Source organism: Esox lucius, chromosome 3 (assembly GCF_011004845.1).
Source record: "Esox lucius isolate fEsoLuc1 chromosome 3, fEsoLuc1.pri, whole genome shotgun sequence".
In the NCBI taxonomy this organism is placed as follows: domain Eukaryota; kingdom Metazoa; phylum Chordata; class Actinopteri; order Esociformes; family Esocidae; genus Esox; species Esox lucius.
This window is the reverse complement of record NC_047571.1, coordinates 25979965-25999928: the sequence shown is the minus strand read 5'-3', so window position 1 is coordinate 25999928 and position 19964 is coordinate 25979965. Positions and strand designations below refer to the sequence as shown.

At 40.0% G+C, this 19964-nt stretch overlaps 1 protein-coding gene across 5 annotated transcripts in view; it reads right to left on the bottom strand.

Annotated features, from left to right (window-relative positions):
* The window catches only part of efr3a (EFR3 homolog A (S. cerevisiae)), an 87455-nt gene extending 67974 nt beyond the window's left edge, over nt 1-19481 (bottom strand). Inside the window, exons 1-2 of one of the 5 annotated variants that reach the window (XM_010893009.5) lie at nt 19352-19481; nt 18961-19108 (exon numbers count right to left, since the gene is read on the bottom strand). In XM_010893009.5, coding sequence (XP_010891311.1) covers nt 18961-18970 — 10 coding nt within the window. In that variant the 5' untranslated portion in view covers nt 18971-19108; nt 19352-19481. The other 4 variants (XM_034288565.1, XM_010893000.5, XM_010892991.5 and 1 more) reach the window with 4 other exon arrangements.
* Between the last annotated feature and the right edge of the window lie 483 nt (nt 19482-19964).

The window sequence follows — 19964 nt, the reverse complement described above, 5'->3', positions numbered from 1 at the left end:
ACAACAAGTTAATGCAAGCTAGCAGGCTGAAACTCCAAGAGATTTATCACAGGGGCAAGCAGGGACAGCTTGACTGCATGAAAGGACACATTTCTCATCTGTTTTCGAGATGACCCCTTTATAGCCAGCACTGTTTGAGAACCTTGAAGGCCACTCACAGAAAACAGATCGTGACACAAGCTGCATCCCAAATGACAACCTATTCCATATTTTGAATTCTGCACAATCCTCGCCAGATGGGATTGCTACAGTGAATTGCCAACAATATATTTTTTTTTCTTCCCTTGGTGCTATTCTAGCCAGGTACAGTTCTTAGGTGGACGGGTAATCTCAACATTATTTTTTTGTAAAATCTTGAATACGGAATCTCCCTGAAACTACCATTTCAATCAGACAGCCTAATCCTGGTTTTACAGACAAGGTCCCATTCCTGTCCCCTCGTTGGTTAACTCTATGACGTGACTGTGTGTGTGGTGGTGGACTTTGGGGATATATGACCATACCATTCTACCCCATGGCCTTTCACCATCTTGTTTGTATTTGTCTTGTTCCATGGGCAATCTTTACAAACTTAACACATTTTAGTTAATTTGAACCAATGTGGTTTGGGCATACATTTTTCAAATAAAGTTTATCCCTTGTCTGATTTCGGTCCCTTAAAATGAAATCCCAAAAGGGAATATGATTTTTTTACCCCCTTCCTAATCTAAAAAACCTACTACACATCTCCAAAGTATTTATAAATAGTGTCTTGATCGCATGGTCTTTGAAACAGGGTGACTGTTATCGTTACCTCCAAAGGTTAGTTCTTAAGGACAAGTATTTCTTTTCAGACTTTTTACCTGGGCTTTGCTCCTCTCATATTTCTTTGCGATCCAAATTAACTCCCAAGTCTGTGCTGGTGACAAATGTAACAGCTTTGCTTCCCAAACCGACTGGCAGCCCCATGCAGGGCTCAAACCAGCGATTTTCGAAACACAATGATGACAGTCACCTGCGAAGCCTCGTTACCACCACCCCAAAAAGGCTGCTCCCCTCGCGGAACAAGGGAAACAACTATAAGGATTGAGAACAAGAGACGTATCAGCGCCAACCACTAACTGATTAGCCATTTTATGCCTGTTACACTAAAAATACCCACAATGTGATGCTTCCTTCACAATATATTCCTGGGACCTAATAACGCCTTTCAAAGTACATATTATTCCCATTTGAGTATTGTTTTAGAAGTATTTAACCCAGGGCTCCTCTTTAAGAGCATCATGAATCATGTTCTGTGTTGACAAATGAGTTGCAGTGTTGTTGCATTATTATAGTAGCAGACCAACAGGCAAAGTGTGTAGGCAGGAGAAGCTTGCGGTTTGCTTATTTAAAACTGCATAGGGAAGCAGGCAAAATGGGAGTGTAAACCGATTCCATACACATTCCTGGAGTCATGTTTCCCTAGACGGAAAAATAACATCAACACAAGGAGAAAGATAATGCGGTGCTGTGGCAGAATCCACGTGGACAGATTAATCTTAGGAGAAGTTTCTTTTGTTACGGGATAAGACGAAAATGGTGGTGGGACCACAGGGATTGGGGGGATATTGTATATAAAAAATATGTCCTCTTTATATTTATAGTTTTTTCTATGTCCAAATAAAAACATCACTACACTGAATGATTGTTTTAATTTGTGATATTTTCTTAATAAAAAAGAAAACTGTTCAGTTTTTTTCCCCAAATTATTTATAAATAGTGTCTTGATCGCACGGTCTTTGAAATAGGGTGACTGTTATCGTTACATCTCCAAAGGTTAGCCCTTCAGGACAAGTATTTATTTTCAGACTTTTTACCTGGGCTTTGCTCCTCTCATATTTCTTATTTTGCAATTACTCCCCGGTCAGAAGGCGATTCCACACCAATGCCCGATAGAGAATGAAGTTCCAAATAATATTAGGAAAAACAGAATTACCTGTTCCAAAACAAAACATACTCAGAGTTTGACGTTATTCTTTGCCTTGCTAACATTAGCTTAGGGTTCCTGGTTGCTTGCTATAGAGAGCTAGTCTTCTTCCAGTTCTTTGGAGTTTTCATAGTGTATGCTGTAGTAGACAAGAAAGGAACTGGCAGTTTGTCGTCCTAGTCTCTAGCTGCCATTATATTTTCTTACAGTTAGCTAACTTCGCTCCCTATGGCCAACTTATGAGAAAAAAAATCCTACCTAGTGCAGCTTTAAACAATAACACAAATATTAAAGGAGAATTGTTATAAAAAGAGAAAAAACTATTAACTATATAACATCTCAGGCTAGTGGTTCTCAAAGCGGGTTTAGGGTGTTTAAATCCTAATAACCAAAGATTTAGTTGCTCAAACCGAAAACGAAGTGAACATGGAATTCTATGGCCAACGAAACCAAACTGAATGCTTCACAAACAACAGGGAAAATGAGTTCCAAAGATAACCACCATTCAGGGGACTTTTGTTGATTCATTAAAGGAAAACCAAAGTCAAATGGTCTCAAAAACATTGTGTCTGTGCATCAGAACTAAAGGTTTTGTGACTTTGATCAGCATCAGCATGCAAAGGCAGGCGCATATCCAGATCACATTTAGTTCATTTATTAGCATGAATAAATTCAACTTTATCAACACACCAGGCAACACTAATGGGAGCTGACCTAATTGCCATAGAACTGTACATTGCTACGCTTAATGAATCACAATCCCATCCCCAGACATTAATTTAGAGGATTTAAAAAAAAAAACATATTTCTTATGCAATGTTAATGTGGAGCAAACATGCCTGCCGAGGAATGCCAAACAATGCCCCACAATGCCAAAACCACGTTTTACAAACTCTCAAAATATGGCTCTGTGATGCATACAACCAATCAATCAGAGAAGCAAAAACAAGAGCTTTAAAAAAGAGAATATGCTGATATGGCCATATATCACTCATTATTTATAGGCTATTTTTGCCATGAATTGGATATGAGAATTCTAGATACCTTTGGATATGGACTCATCTTCACCAGCCATAATGATAATACCTAATGATAACATTTGACCGGAGATTCCATATTTACTTAATTTGGTGGTCACAGTCTAAAGACACCATAGCCGAAAAACCTTCCTACATTCATTAATTGGATGAAGATGGAACAAATTTGGGGGATATTCCGATCCATCTGGGGTGATGGAGGGCCTGTAATTCCTTGACATATTTGTAGAAAACAAAAAAACATCAGTTCAGGAACTTCCATAACATCAATCCAACATTCACTCCCTTTCCCACCTTTCAAGCGTCACATTATGAATCATCAAGTAGCCTTATGATCAATACTATTTTTCCCTGATTGACGCCTTTTACAGCAGTGAGATTAGTTTCTGTGGCCATCTGTTGGCACCATCACACATTTAAGAAGAATTGGGATTCTTTTAGACTGCCCCTTAACACGCTGCCAAAAGTCATTACTGATCCCCCAATAACTTGAGTATTATTTAGAGTCGTTAAATGTGCTGGTTCTTTTCTACTATCAATGTTCTGGGTTTTATATTAACCAGCTAGAACAAAGTGATGTGAACAATGCAAAAAGGACTTGAAAGGATTTGCGAATACATGACAAATTTAGGGTTTTATTTTTATCCTCTACAACAAAGTGACTTAATGCAAATAGGATTTCAGAGGATTTGAGAATACATGACAACAAACATTGGAATAAATGTCAATCTAAGCTTGGGGTCAAAGGTCATGCATGATACAGCATCCAAAACTTTAGACAGCAGAGTAAGTATGATTACTGCAGCTAAAAGTAAGCGTAGATAAGTAGATATAGCCCATATCAACATTCCCACTCTGGGACAATTCTCCAATTCCTAAAATAACATTTCCTTTACACTGGCAAACCTTGTTCTGGCAACCTTATTCTGAAAACTTTAGGATATCCCTTATCAATTCCCCCTGCAGGTACAAGCACAACAAAACCAGGATAGTGGTCTGCCTCTAGGGCAAGTACGTACATAATCTCAACTGGGTATCTATTTCCATTTTAGTCATTTAGCAGACCTTATCCAGACAGACATATGGTGGTAAATACATTTGTCTTACTGTTAAGTATCACCTGCACACAGAACATGTGTACTTGCTAACTCGAGTAATTCCATTACAAAAAATCCTTGATTAGAATTGAGTACCTCGATGCTTCAATTAGAAAAGATTGGCGAACGTTTGTCAAATGTTTGTCAACATTTCAGTCTAAAATGTTGTACGTCACTACTGCTACACTGAACTTGTGTTTCAAAACAGCAATGGTTGCATCCTCTTCAGAATGTTGCAGAATGGTCGCAGCAATATGTAGTCTACAGAATGAGCACAGATGTGAATGTGTTCTCCCGCGAGGGAGACTATAGGGAATGTACAGAACTTTGTGGGGCTCCCTGCTACTAGAGGTTTTACGTTATCGTTAGTGTCTTGGTTTTCAATGGGAAGCAGTGGTTGAATCTGTGATTAAACAAGATCCGGTTTTATAGAGGGTAAAGTTTTAAGACATGTCTGTACTGCTGCTATTGATAGGTGCACGCTCATTCCTACTATTCATTGCCCAAGCCCATATTCTTTGCTAATTACGGGATTTGTTTAAATTAATAATATACCAAATATTCAGTTATTAAATGCAAAGTTAAATTTATTTACTGCATCGGTTAAAGGTACTGCAATACAAATCATATCTAAAACACTTGCGATGAAGGATTGTTTGGAGAATTTTCCAAAATACATTTTAGTTTGAAACATTGTGTTTACATCCTATGCTGTGTCTGTGATCGATACCAGTATTTGAAAAAGAGATCAAGCAACAATAAACGTTCTAAAAGTCACAACAACCTGGTGGCTGAAAACAACCATTTGTCTGTCACGGTCCTGTACAGTCCCATGGCAATGAGAAGTTACAAACTGCCAGAGTGAACTCTTCTGGATCCTCACGTAGAGCCACCACCCCTTCAGAACTCTGAATGTTGAAATGAGGGTCATATTGTGACTCAACAAGGAATATAAACATTGTTGGAAATTGTATTTTCTGGTGTCACATGCAGTTCACATAATATTAATAAAGAAAATGTTGCCAGATTTAAGAATACTGTTTCCTGATGATCAATAATTATGACATTTAGCATTGATTAGGATCCCAATTTACCTCTGTTACAAATAAAAGACAATACATGACAATGTACAGCTCAGTCTTAAGTCTTAAATCTTAATTCTAACCCTTCTGATCCTCACTCAAAACCTTCCTTTTCAACTTTTTTGGAAAGGAAAAAAAGGTGCATATAGCCTTATACTCCGAACTTAACAGAGATGCAATGTCACTTTACTGCAAATGACAGCTACACACTTAGATGAATGTAAGCACGCTAACTGCACTGTCATTACACATGTCAATGAAGTGCGCTGCGTCTATGCGAGTGACACTGCGTGACTACAGTCTATGACATTGCCAACATGGCGGTGACTCGTCCTCTGGGCAGACGTTTTCAGAGAGATAGTCATGGTACACTCAAAATCACGCCTGAATGTCAGATGAGTTTCTGGATCTGTCCAAACTGAAACGACGAATGCAAATGTTTCAGAGCGATGGTAATTTCCAAAACGGCTTCCCCACACTCCGGGCCCCACTGACTAGCTTGTAACACGAGAGCTCTGTGTTGGAGAGGAGCCCCAAGTTGATGTTAATGAGGTTTCTCCTCATATTGCAGGTTGGAGGCGTTTTGATTTGGCATCGGGAGTGTGCTTGTGTGATGAGATGGCGACAAGAGGACAGCCACTCTAACGGGGGAGGCTCAAAGGTGGCTGCTCCATTGCTGACAGATATTTCCGGGGAAAGACAGACCCATTAATAAACACCTCATAGAAAACAATACATCAAAGCAAGGAGTTGGGCCTTAGAGTGGCTAGGGGTGTAATAACACAAAACAGCTCTACATAAGGATTCCATGAGGACTACATAACACCTAAATACAGTTGCTATTTGTGTAACTCTCATTTTAACTTGGTTCATATACATATATAATATTAATTAAATGCATCATTAAAACACATCCTGCTTTAGACCTTACATACAGTTAGGGGCAAAAATATGTTCTGTTGATTGGAATGATAAAAAAACTTTATCTTTGTGGTTGCTGTATCAAATCAGACATGCACTGTAGTCCTTTCAAGCAAGCCACTTTTGGTCAGTGAAATAAAACGTATAATAATATTTTGCTCTGTTTACAAGAAGGGCAAGAATATATATAACTAGCAAGTGGCAAGCAATGGATTAGCTTTCGAAATAAACATCACCAATGGAATATCAATATCAATAGCAGAGCTACAACGCTGCATACCATACTGTACAGGGAAACACAATGATGTCAGAAAATATGATTAGATTGATAGCAAGAACAACAATAACTAGCCAACTGAAGGTCTGACAACTTGGTTGGAGAAATGTGACCTTTACAGCCTAATCAAAAGTAACATATGTTATTAAATGTTATGTTATTAAAAGATGAATATAACAATCCCACATACAACATTGTTGCAGAGGTTGTCTTGCTACATAAACTGTGGGATTTATAATAACAGTTTCAGAAGCCGATGGCCGACACTAAACACGAGCAAGTCTATGATTACACATTTGAAAATAACTCATGACTAGTTACTTCCCAGACATTATGTTCATAATGTTTGCCATTGCCATACCGAAACAATATTTACATCCACATTGTTATAAACTGGACAAAAAAATATTCCTTTCTATTTAGAGAACCTAAGGTTGGGGCAAGGATTAAAGAATAATGACCAAACCCTTTCATACTTTCAGCATGATTTTATTCTATTTTAGAGATAGAATTGGGTTGGAAAGAAAGTAAAGGGAAGTGGGGGCAAACAGGCTGTGGGTAAGAATAAAAGCCCTCCCAATTCATACATGCGCTGGGGTCAGCGGCTTAGACTATTCAAACAGAACATTGGATATTTTAGCCAGGACACGACTGCGGAATAGGACCTAAACTGGCTGCTATGTGGCTGGCCTAATAAAACTAGGCAAAAATTAAACTGCATGTATTGTCATTACATACATTTATCACAAAAGAAAATGTCCTCAAATGCTAAGACATCAAATCGCAATACCATTAGCGATAACAGTCCTCACCAAATTTAGATGAGGGGGCCATTTTGGTTTTATAGCATTATTTATAGCATATTATCTTATATTGAAATGTCACGGCCCAGTGATTTGCACTGCCAGTAAGAAAGTGTCCTGTTAAAGAGAAGTGAAGGCTACAAATCTAGTATACTTCCTTCTTCCAAGGGAATCCATCCCAGAGAAAAAGCATAATTATTGAGTGGTACTGATGGAAAACAATTATATTTAGGATTACAAATATTTTCTTCAATATTTTAGGGGGATTTTATGAAATGGAACATTTTAATAACTGTAGCTGGGGCTCCATCCAATTTTAATGCATAGTCATTTAGTATCTACAGTAGCAGCAAATCTAATACCTTTTGGATGGCTGTTATAATGCATGCTAGCTACTAAGCCAAGAGCAAGCAAAACAAAATAGGAGCAATACCTGTTGGCACGATTTGTCCAATGGAAACGCAGTTCAACTAAACCTTTTGCCACTACATGTTTGGTTTGGCACCACTGGACTTGTCACTTTTTGTTTTCCAAAGTATGCCCTAATGAACAGTATTTACATTGTGCGTTAGCACTTGGCTGGCTAGCAGACATGCTAGGAGCGAATATATTTACTTTAAGAAAAGCTTGTTTACTTCAGCTGAAACGAAACATCTGTTCCAACCAATGGAGCAGAAATGTTCTGGTCTGGCTTCCCATCCACTTATCTTCGGCCAACTGACGTATGAAGCCATCGAGCACCGGAATCAAATTCAGGGCGAGTAGTCAGGCGAGCAGCATATCATGATGTACTTCACAACCAGGCAATTGCGTCTCATACTCTCTCCTCCGCGTAGCTAATCACCCTGGTTACTTACGAAAACATAAGCATCAAAACTCAACCATCTGCGACAGCGATACAGTTCTATAACCTCCAAATCCCACGTGGTTACATCAGAGAATGCGTCTCCCACACGTTCTAGCGAAGGTAATGCCATTGAAGGCATCCAACAGGACAACCAACTCCATTGAATGATCCCTCAAGGATACGGATTTTCTGATTTTGTTTGCATTTACCCCAAGAGTAATTTTAGACATAGGGTTTCCAAAATGGGATTCTAAACCGTGGGATACGGGTAAGGATTTGGTAGTCCTATCAGTCCTTTAATCAGGAATTTAGGTAATTTAGCTAATTTAACTAGTTTCTGTTAAATTGAGTACAGGAAGATCTAGACCAGTCAGAGGTCAGACCTCAATCCTGTGGACTAACCTAAAGAGGTGGCCTAGACCCAGGAGATGAACTTTCAATATGACTGAGCTTTAACGGTTCTGTAAAGAAGAGTGGGATGAAATGGCCAAATTGAGTTGTCCTACGTTTTAATTTTTACTAATCGGTGCCTTTAATGTCGTTTACACATTTCTGTTTCCTCACAACAGTAGTAATAATACCACAACCTTTCCCGTAGAACAGCAAATTAATTACACAAAATAAACTAATTTGTCCAAATGGACACAGGCTGCCTGTCAATTTTCTCACAGCAGTTGGTGTAAAGAAAAATTATAGGTTCTGTTATAGGTTCTGTCCAGAATTACTGTGCCAGATTCAACCAATCAAATATTTCTGTTACATAGTTTAGTAGGACCAAGACTCAGATTAAAAAGCTCTAGCCTAAACCGAAAAGCCAGTCCCTCAAACAGGAGATATTTTGATTTGATGTTGTAACACAGTCACAATATAAAAAAAGAGTACTTGTGAAGAGCCACTGTATGTTTCTTGCTTTCAATCCGCTATAAATAAAATATATCCCTAAAATATATGTCAGAAGGTAACCATGTTTACTCATAAAATGATGGTGAACAAACAGTAACAATAAAATCAAATCAAAGTTTAAGCTTAATAAAATGGAAAAACAGGATTATGTCGCCAACTGAATATATGATGCTGACAAGACTGCTACTGTTAACAAGTCTAGTGAATCTAAACAGGATTTTATTTTAGGAAAACTAGTTCAGAGAGATTGTTTGTGAGCTTTGTTCATCATCTAAAGAAACAGTTCTATGTTGAACCAAGACAACTCTTCACTGAGAACTGAAAAGAAACAATCTGAAGCAAACACAGAAAAACAGGTAGGACCTAATTTTGTCCAATAGGAACAAAAATAGGACTGTTTTTATATTTATAAATATTTTTTATTATTTCCAAAAGCCAAAATGAAATCACAACGATTTGTAGTTGAATCTGAATTGTTCCCACACAGTAAACGAATGGCAGAGTAATTCTTTACCAAGAGAAAAAGGACTGCCAATGAAGTGAGATTAATCAGTAATCCAATCAACTGCACTAGATTCCTCAAATGATTGACACTCTTGCTCTATGGCCAATCAATCCTAACCACATAAGTGTCTGTGGACTGCTTAACTGATTATCTTAGATTTTATTTTTGCGAAGTCCTGCAGTCTGTTTATAATGTGAAAAAATAGAAGAATCAAAATGGTTGTGCTAGCCTTTGTTTTGATCTCATAATGAGTAGGTGGATCCGAGCACTGTTCTGACTTGGCCGCAGTGGACTCGTGCTCCCTGTACCCGGAACGAGCGTTCAGGACGCCCGGGCAGCACTGGGACTTTGAGGACAACCCCAGTCTGGTCGGTGAGTACGGCCAGAGCACAATTCATTACACCCGTTGTTAATTAGACCAGTGGCCCTGCCCTTAAAGCCAGGCCAGACTGATGCGTCGGGGAGAACGAGTGGGAGGCAGTCTACGTGGAAGTTAAGACGGGGCCGGGCACGCCAGAGAAAGAAGAGTACACGGATGACACAGCAAAACAAAGTACTAGAAACGTTCCCTGTGAACTTTCCATTTCTACAAGCCCCTAACTCCAAGTAATGTAAGCCGATATTGGGTTACTGCAATCATCAGTTTCTGTTTAGATTTCGAAAGGCCTCTTAATTTTTCCCTTTTTGGTCTTACGTAAGAGTGGTTACAGAGCAGTTATTTCTAGGATTTCATTAATGAGAAAAAGGGTCTAGTTTCATGTTCATGTCCTGTTTGCCAGTGGGAGTCATCCAGAAGGTTTCTGTACGGTTTGTGCTTTTTTTAATGAAAATAGGAAGAAAGAAAATACTCTTGGAAACTGTTTCCTGCTTGTTTTGAGTTATGGGCAGTTGATTCCCCCTCAACGGTTTGGTCACATCATACACAGAACTACAGTTGACAATGGCCCATGGTACTCAGGTAAAAAGGCATCGTACAATGTAAGGAAAACATTACCGTATTTAGGATGCACAGAAGACCTTATTGATTCAGTACCAGCAGCCATCCCTCTGAACAAAATGTACACTGAAGAGAAAAATGAAGATTGATAGTCTGTCATGCAAATGAACAGGATATAGGAAATAGGGTTTTTAAGCTGGTTGCATGTCATACTGGCAGAAGCAGCGGGTCTACAAGCTATAGCTTCAGACTGGGATCACTGCATTTACATGCACTGTAATTGACCATGCAAGTTAACCAGTGACCATGTGGTCTGGTGCAGTTGGAATGCAGCAGAACTGCAGACAATTGCATGTCTCCAGTCGAAAGAGATTGCCAGGGACCCCTTGGTAATAAATTGTGGAGGCAAACAAAAACGGTTTGTGTCCATAAGGCATCAACCAGAAGAAGACGTCCAGAACCAGCCGGGGAGCTAGCCTTGCTCAAAACGTTCTGGCTGCCCTAACGGATGCGTTTACACAAGCAGCCCATTTCTGGTGTTTTGAACAATCACAATCGTTTCACATCCAAGCTGATGGTCAAAAAGACAGTGACTCACAGACAGACTGACACGCATGCATGCACGCAAACACACACACACACACGGATACGCACACACACACACACACACACACACGGATACGCACACACACACACACACACACGGATACACCTGCAGGGACAGGCACGAATTGAAAATGCACCCTACCAGAGTCATTGTTCTCCGAATCCATCGTGTTGTTCAAAGCTGGTGTGGCTAACAACTGTGGGAGCGCGCTGCTCAGGGCCTGGCAGGTACCGCCACCACCCTCACTCCCCTCCTCTCCTCTCTCACTCTCTCTCTCTCTCTCTCTCTCTCCCCCTCTCCCAGTGAGTCAGCTTTGACCTTGCGGTGCTTCCGTTCCCCTCGCTCGCTCACAGCAGAAGTGCTGAACTGTGCAGGCAGCAGTGGCACTGCAGCAGCCGGGCAGAGCTGAGCCATCTGTAGCCTGGCCGGGACGGCCACGGTGCCAGTCTCCAACCAGCCCCCTCCACACCTCCCCATGGGGCAGCTGAACATGTGCAGTGGCTCCCACACCAACACGACGCATGCAGGCACAGAGGCTCAGGGACACACAAAGCAGGGCCGGTCCATTACTGCGCATGGGTTTAACCGACCACAGTCGGTGGCTAGTTCTGGATCCTCTGTGCGGCCGAATTAGTTCATATGGCGTTTTTTTTTTAATCATCCTGATTGAAGTGTAATTACTCAGATGTGAGTGTGCGTGTGCGTGTGCGTGTGCGCAGGAACAGCAGATGGACGCAACGGATGTAGAACTTCTACTGAGTTCTAATGAGCCCGATTGATAGTTCTCACGTGACATCACGGCATATGGGAACGCCCACTTGGGGGTGAAAACAAACTCTCCTTCCATTGCCCTCCGTCGACAACTCCACAACTTTTACTAGTCACACTTTAAAATGACGGACAGTTGCAGTCCCATTGGATGCGTTAACTGCATATTTATTGTATTTGCAATCATATCTGCATGTAATCATTGTAATGAATGACATGGTCTGTTTTCGTCTGCACCGATGCAACTAAGTCCAACGGCCGAGCTAACGTTAGTGAGGCTAGCTAAACCTCTCGTTATATAGTGATAGGTAAGTTAACAAAGTTAATAACAAAGTTAATTACAAAGTTAATGACAAAGAAAATCGCACCAATCCAACCTTCTCCACAGCAACCCAGGCAGTCAATGGTGAGTCATTTAAACAGTAGGAATGGTTTACCTGACATTGGGAAAACGTTTATATTATTACAGGTACATCAGTCACAATATTCTGTGTTATACTGGCTGCACTACACTACACTGACCACCCATAGAACCAATGGTAATTTAGGTAAATTAGCACTCTATTTTACTTTGACAATGAAGAATTTCTTCAGTAACGCAAATGAGTAAATTAGTACAGTTTCAGAGGAACAAGTTCTTTTCTAGTTACATTCTGGGGGCTGTACTCTACTCTTACTCAAGTATAATTTATTATTTTATAAATCGTAATCTTTACTCCGTTACATTTCACCTATTCTTTCGTAACAATTTTGTCTTCAGTCATTGGTCAAAAAAGAACGAGTTTTTTCGTTTCGTTATTTAGGTTGTGGTGATGTGTTCCCTCCCGGTCTTTTAAATCTGCATCGGAGTTTGAGCGCAGACGGAGCTAATTAAATGACAAGACACCTATTCTTAAGGCCTCCCCCAAACACACACCTGCTCACTCATTAATACTCAGATAACATAACTCCCTCTTTGAACCCATAGCCCTGTCTTTGTTTAATGTTCAGTTTAACTTCTACATTGTAAAGCGACTTCAGGTCTATAAATAGTGCTACAGTATATACACGTCTCATGAATTGGTATTACTAATAACATTTCGTAGTGGATCAAAGTCAGTGGATCAGAGTTAGTGACACACACACACACACACACACACACACACACAAAGTCAGTGGATCAGAGTTAGTGACACACACACACACACACACAGTTACAAAAATCCCCCAAACCAGGATTTACAATAAGAGCCTTATCCCACACAAACATTCAAAGATAAAAAGCCCAAAAAGACACAACGTGACAGAGGCATTAGAACAATATTTTTCTTTGAAGTTCTATTGGACCCCTCTGCTGAATGAGTCACGGGCAATGCCTAGAATTCACAGCTGGCGAAAAGGGGAGAGATTGAACACCACCCCAAACATGCAATTACTCAATAAAAGATCAAAACAATGCAGGCAAATTCCAGTTGGCTTCTAAATGCATTTCAATGAGTTCTACCATTAGCGTCTAAAACCAAGACTTGAGTCAAATGGGATGTAGTGTGTATATCAAATGCATTCTCTGGAAAGTTCTTAATTGTCTGGTTCTCTCAACCCTGAACTATTCGTAATTTAGACATTAAACTTGTCATTCGTTTCTATACACAAAGACAGATGAAGCCCTGTGAGCACAGCAGGACAATATGCCATATGTTCAATTCTCTGTTGGCAATTGCTTACATCTCCAACACATCAGCAGTTAGGCTAGACCAGAGGTACTCAACTCTGACCATACAAGTTCTGAAGCCTGATGATTTTCTGATCTCCCTTATCATTAACTGCACCCACCTGGTGTCCCAGGTCTAATTAAGTCCCTGATTAGAGAGTTGCCATGAAAAACTGAGTTGAATTGGATTTGAGATCCAGAGTTGAGTTTAAGGGGATTACACTATTAACCTAATGCAAGAGTGTAGATTGTACCAACAGAAGAGAGCACAAAGCAGTCATTTTAAAATAGGGCCTTAACTTGTTTTCCAGATTCTCCTCTACAACACCAATGCTGTTGAATTGTGGAATAATGGAAAATAGACATAAATTATACATCTAGATTTTAGGACATGGACACTTATGACCCATTTAGAAGCTGAATGCAAGGCTTTCTCCAAAACCAGCATCATCAAGGTTGTCGATGACACCACGGTTGCATGCCAGATGACCACCAGCCTTGAGTCAGCCGACAGGGAGGAGGAAAGCAAACTGGCATCGTGGTTCCTGGACAATAACTTCTTCATCAATGTCACGAAAAAAAAAACACGCGATATGAATCTGCTTAATGTCGGACAGACGAGGTCTGTATTGGAGCATGAGAACCCATACTAAAAGGTTCCAAGACGGCGTTTATAAGACTACTTTGAACGCACAACTCAACCATCCTTGTGTGGGATATTGCAGCAGACAACAACACACGATCACCATCACTGGACAATCACAAAAAACTATGACTGGTCCAGACAATTCCCAGTTTAGGTTACTTGAGTGGCCTGTACTGTCCTCTTACTGACCTGTACTGACCTCAAACCTATGATGAATATTTTGGATTAGATTAAATGGGCTGTTTGCTGCACGAATGTACACTGATTCAATCTGCAGCAACTCTGTGAAGCCATCATGTCAATATGGTCTAACAATCCTACAGAACCTTTCTGAAAACATTTATGGAGCCATCAGCCAATGGAGAAAAACTGGCATGCAACTGATTGTAGCCTTTTGGAATGTCAGGTGTCTTTTCCTTTCGACTTAATATCCTAGAGCCATTCCAAGAGCACTCCCAGTTAAAATAATGGCACAAATGTTTTGTTCTTTCTAGCTATATATCAGACAATTGTAGTATTCTCTCTTGCTCACTTTTACAGCCTGACTTTATACCGTGGTCAAAGGCAGCGCAAGTACAGGGAGGCATTGATGTCAAATGAAGAATGTCCAGCTTAATACAACAACTTATTGATTATGTTTACTTGGCACAGAGAAGACCTACATAGGAGAGAGGATATTTTCTACAAAAGACTCATATCTCTAGACCACATGTGAGTATCTCACCTTAACAATATTCAGTTTTAAACTGTGACCACTCAGTTTCCACAACAGTGCCCGCCAAAAATGTGGACACCAACTCAGCCAAGGGTATTTCTTTATTTTTACGATTTTCCACATGGTCAAATAATAGTGAATACATAAGAACTATGAAGTAACACATATGGAATCACGTGGCAACCAAAAACATTTTTAAATCAACATTTATATTTTAGATTCTTTAAAGTAGCCACCCTTTGCCTTGATGACAGCTTTACACACAACTTAGCATTCTCCCAACCAGCTTCATGAGTTAGTCACCAGGAATGCATTTACTGTATATAATACACAATTCACGATAGAAATGCCCAGTCTATTCCCAAACATTGTATCAATTTATAAGCATTGTACGTAGATGGGAAAGAAATGGACTTGCTTTTTCATGTGCTGTTAATGCTTGTAACCTGTATTTTTTCTTTCCACCTCATACACTCAATGCCCTGAATAATTATTCTGGAGGCAAACGTGTCCAACCAGTACCAGATGGGTGTACCTGCTCAGTGCACATACCATGTACATATGAAAACAACTGGTGTCTATTGCTTTCACACCCAACTGACAAAGCCATAAGTACTGAAGCAGCCAAACGGAGCTGGTTGTCTGCAGAGTATCCTGTTTGAGCCCAGCATTAACACACCCAAATCAACTCATCAAAACACGTGAATCAGCAGTCTGCTCGCCCAGTATATATGAAATTAGGCTTTTGTCATTTTTACCTACTTCGTCATCCAAGATGGCAGCACCTTGTATCAACAGTACAATGGACATTATATGCATGCCATTTAGCAGACTAGTATTATAATTTATAGAGAAAATACTCTGAAGGGCACTCGCCCGTCCAAGTCACAGGTTAGTCTACCGGTTACGGAATGGCCGATTAAAAGGCAGTCACATAATTTTTTCTACGCAATGAGAAATATTGTACATATTCTGGAAGGAAAAGCACAACAAATGCTTTAATGGGGGGTCCATCTTGTTTTCCCGATTTGTTTTGGGACACTGGAACGCGATCAACTTGGGTTGACTCCGAGTTCCGAGTTCCAACTCCCGAGGTATATTGAATGCACAATGAATCTTCCCCTTCTAGCTCCACCCATGGCATCCTGCTCTGTGAGGATGTCCCTGGTCATCGGTCATGCCCTGTGTGTCTGAACATTCCCTGTGGCATTGACAGTTCCCTCTTTAAGAACTGAGTAGCTCGATGAATGTTCGAAGTCATTTAACAGACACTTTGCAGAATTACAGCAGCGAGCGCATACACCATCACGTGTTAAACGCGTAACAGCTTAGTTGTGAACACAATGGTCTCAATATAAAAACGACCATCCTCACCTTGTTTCTATCATGACTGGAAGCAGTCCTCTTCACATACAAACACATTGCCAAACATCAATGCGGTTTTTCCTCATTTCAGTTGTTCATTCGGACTGTGTTATAATAATGACTGTCCACTCATTCCCTGGTCTGTTCTCCAACACTATCCATTCAAAAGAATCCAGTCATGCAGTGATACAGCTTAGATGTCCATGATCTGACTTGTTCTGCGTTGCTATTGTGTAGAGTAATTGGCCCATTCCTTATTATATGTTTTTAGAAATGCCTTTAATGTTCTCAGTTAAAATATTTTGTACAAGATGATTTATCAATCATTACCATCTCGGTGGTAAAATGCAAGTCTCTCGGCCTCAATAGTCCAAGTTAGCCGCCGCTGCTAATATACTTTTTTAAAAGGTTGGCTAAAATACCATATTATATTTGTATTAATAAAAATACAGAATATATTTCTTTATAAAAAGGACACATAATCCTACAAAAAAGATTCTACCAGGCTAGACTTGTGATGATAGGCTGCAAACCACCCCCAAAACACTGATATCAAAGTTATACCTATTCATTCCTACCAGCCATAAGACAATTCATTCATTGCTAAAGTACCAGGGCGTGAAAATACCCAGTAACCACTAGTTCAAATATTGTTTTACGCAAACAGCCTTTGTCCAACATTACGTAACTGATCAATAATTGCACAGATCTCATGTTGTGCACATTTCTTTTCACATTTCTGGATACGTTTTCAATAGGCACCTAGTTGGTATGATTGCCGCAATAAAGAAACAATTGTTTTTATCCTCCGTAATTGCTGAGCATTTGCCCTGGTGTCCAAATGACCATAACCCTAGATTGATAACCCTGAATGAGTCCCCAGAGGTTTCTCATTCAAGAACACTTGCTCCCAGTGTGCCCAATAAAGGACAACATGGCATCCACCGGGACTTCGCTGGCAGCATTAACAGCTATTAATGTGCCAGCCCCATTGCTATTGTGCAAAGCTTCCCCTAGATACAGATCTAGGACCTGCTTACCATCCCCCATCCTAACCTTACCCATTTGAGGAAATGATCAACCAAACACAGCTTAATCTCAATTGCCCCTATAACCAGAAAGCCAGAAAAACAGGCTATGCAAGCCATGTGGGGGGAAAAAAAACTTAGTTCAACAATCAGATCAACATTTTATGTAGAAATAAGAATACAACTTTGTCTGTATGTTACAGCGAACAAGACAGCATACAGTTGAGGACTGTAGAGCCATGCTTCGACAGAGTGCAGCTGGATTGACAGCATGTCGGGAGGTTAAGATCTCTACACACACGGGCCCAAAGGTAGGGGAATGTCTGGATGATCTGAATAGCAGTTATTCTCATAACTTAAGCCTTAAATAGTGTGCATTAACACAGGTTGAAGAATCATTTCTATGAAACAGGCTCAGATACGCTTTCATAACTGGGTAATGAGTGATAAGAACAATAGCATGTAAGAAAACTATCCAAATTATCTTTATCAGTCTTTCGTGTTAACACAGCCCCTGTCTGTGGAGAATAATTAGGCCGACACATTGAAAAATAGGAAATGTGTGGAGGTTTCAGCAAAAGAGTTGTGTGCGGGCAAACAATGAGAAGACACATAAACCATGTGTGGCTGCTGTGGCTGATCGTTTTTCTCTCCAGATCTAGTCAAGCTGGACATTACTGTGACAGTTTTTGTCCTACATAATGACTTAATTGAGGTGGTTAACACTTTCTGTAGTAACGAAGGCCTCCAGAGCACGTCACTGAGAAATGTTTTTTTAAAAGCAATACAGTGAAATTAGTATACACACAGCCATGTGCAGGTTATATTCTGCTTCATTATTAGCCTACAAAAGATCAAGGAACATTATAAAAGAGTATCAAGTTATAGCTGGTAATCACATTCGTTTTACCACAGGATATTTATAGACTGGGCAATGGTAACTTTGGAACTGCCTCTGGTGGCAAATAAGAATGAGGTTTCAACTGGCATATAAACTGACATACTAAGAACATCTGTGCCACCACAGGTCCCAAATATAAGCCGCTACCCAGTCTGTCTGCTGTGGAAAATATGGACACTATGCTGGTCTTTCTGCTTCTAAAGGCAGAATTAAGAAAGCATTTATCAATGTAGGCCTTTACCAAGCCTATAAAAGGTACATTTAAATCAAAATCTCTTTTCCTAGTCAATCCACCATGCAAACATAACCTTAAAGGAAAATGGATTTAAGGTTTTATAGTTGCACAACCAAATGAGTTGTGGGCAGATCACTGAACATGTTCTTGTGTTATTTTACAATGAGTCTATTTTGTATTCATTTTTAACTGACAACTCAATCTTTGACCTACAGCCAACAAAGTGTCACTGTCGGCTTTGTTGCACCTAGGACAAAAGCTTTGACCTTTATTTTCTAATTATATTGACCAAAGACAAGAGTCGTTTAAGGGTGCTGTCAGTTAATTCAAACACTCCAAATAGCTGGTATCCTATAGCCCTGTTAAAATGTAAACATTGTGCGGTGTTTGGTATTGCAACGAGATGACATACGATGCCTCAACTGAGCAATTCCCTTGTGTAGGCCTTTTCAATAGGTTTCTTCAATGTACACAATTACTGATGGCACCTAATTACCTTGAAACCATACGTTTGACGTGTTGATAGTGACTGACAGTGAATAGCACTATTGGTTGCATTAAGAGTTCCTTTCGTCGATATACCATTTACAACAGTATTGTCTACCATAACGTTCCAATGTACTTGGAAAAATAAATCTAATGTCTTACCCGCAGGCATTCTTCTGATGTACCGCAGTTCCTTTCAAAGTGTGCAGCGATTGATTCTTTAGTTTTGTAACATGTAGCTTTCGTCACTATTCTCCGAAATCGCTGCTCCCTTACTTCATCGTGGCACGGAAAGAGTCGACCATGGACACTGTAACATTAAATCATGAACATGAGCTCTGCCGTAAACATGCCATTGCCGTTAACAAGATGAACTCGATTCAATGTGCATTAGAAATAGTCTAACGTGTTTATCACCTACACTGACTACAAAATGGCAAAGGCACTCAACGAAGACTACCTATGTCAAATAACTGATTCGCTAGAGTCTTACGTAAAGAATGTATGCCCTTCAACAATGTAATGCAACATTCTAAGGCTATAAGTTAAATACCTGTAAACAGCGCGGATTAACCCTTAAGATTAGGCTACGGCTTCCTGTAATAGGGCTGCTTTGCGTTGAGGGACAACACGGAAGTGATTGCTTACGAAACGAATTGTCACATACTTTCTCCTAAACTATACAAATTGTTATATACATATGTATGTATTTATACGTGTGTGTGTGTGTGTGTGTGTGTGTGTGTGTGTGTGATTTATTTGGGGAAATATAGGTATGCATTCAGTTAGTTATTCTTCCATAGGGAAATGACTGTCACGTTTGTGTGTGTCCGCGCTGTCAATCAATAAGGAAGTGTTACCTAAATTAGTCCCTCCTTCCCTTCCTTCCTAAAACTTTCATATCACATGTTCCTGGATGTTGCCGTCTTTGCAGGACCGCGTAAGCGAATGTCTCTTATTGAGTGAATGACTGAGCATATATCCTTTGTAAAATAGCGTAGTGGTTGGAAAAGCGAACTATAGGTCCCGAGTTCGTGACTCCTCGCGGGCGAAACTATGGACCATTATTAATTATTCCGTATAGACGACAACTTCGCTGGCTAAAACCGTTAGTATCTACATTATATTAAGCCTGAAATAAAACAGTCTACAGTTATATTGCGACT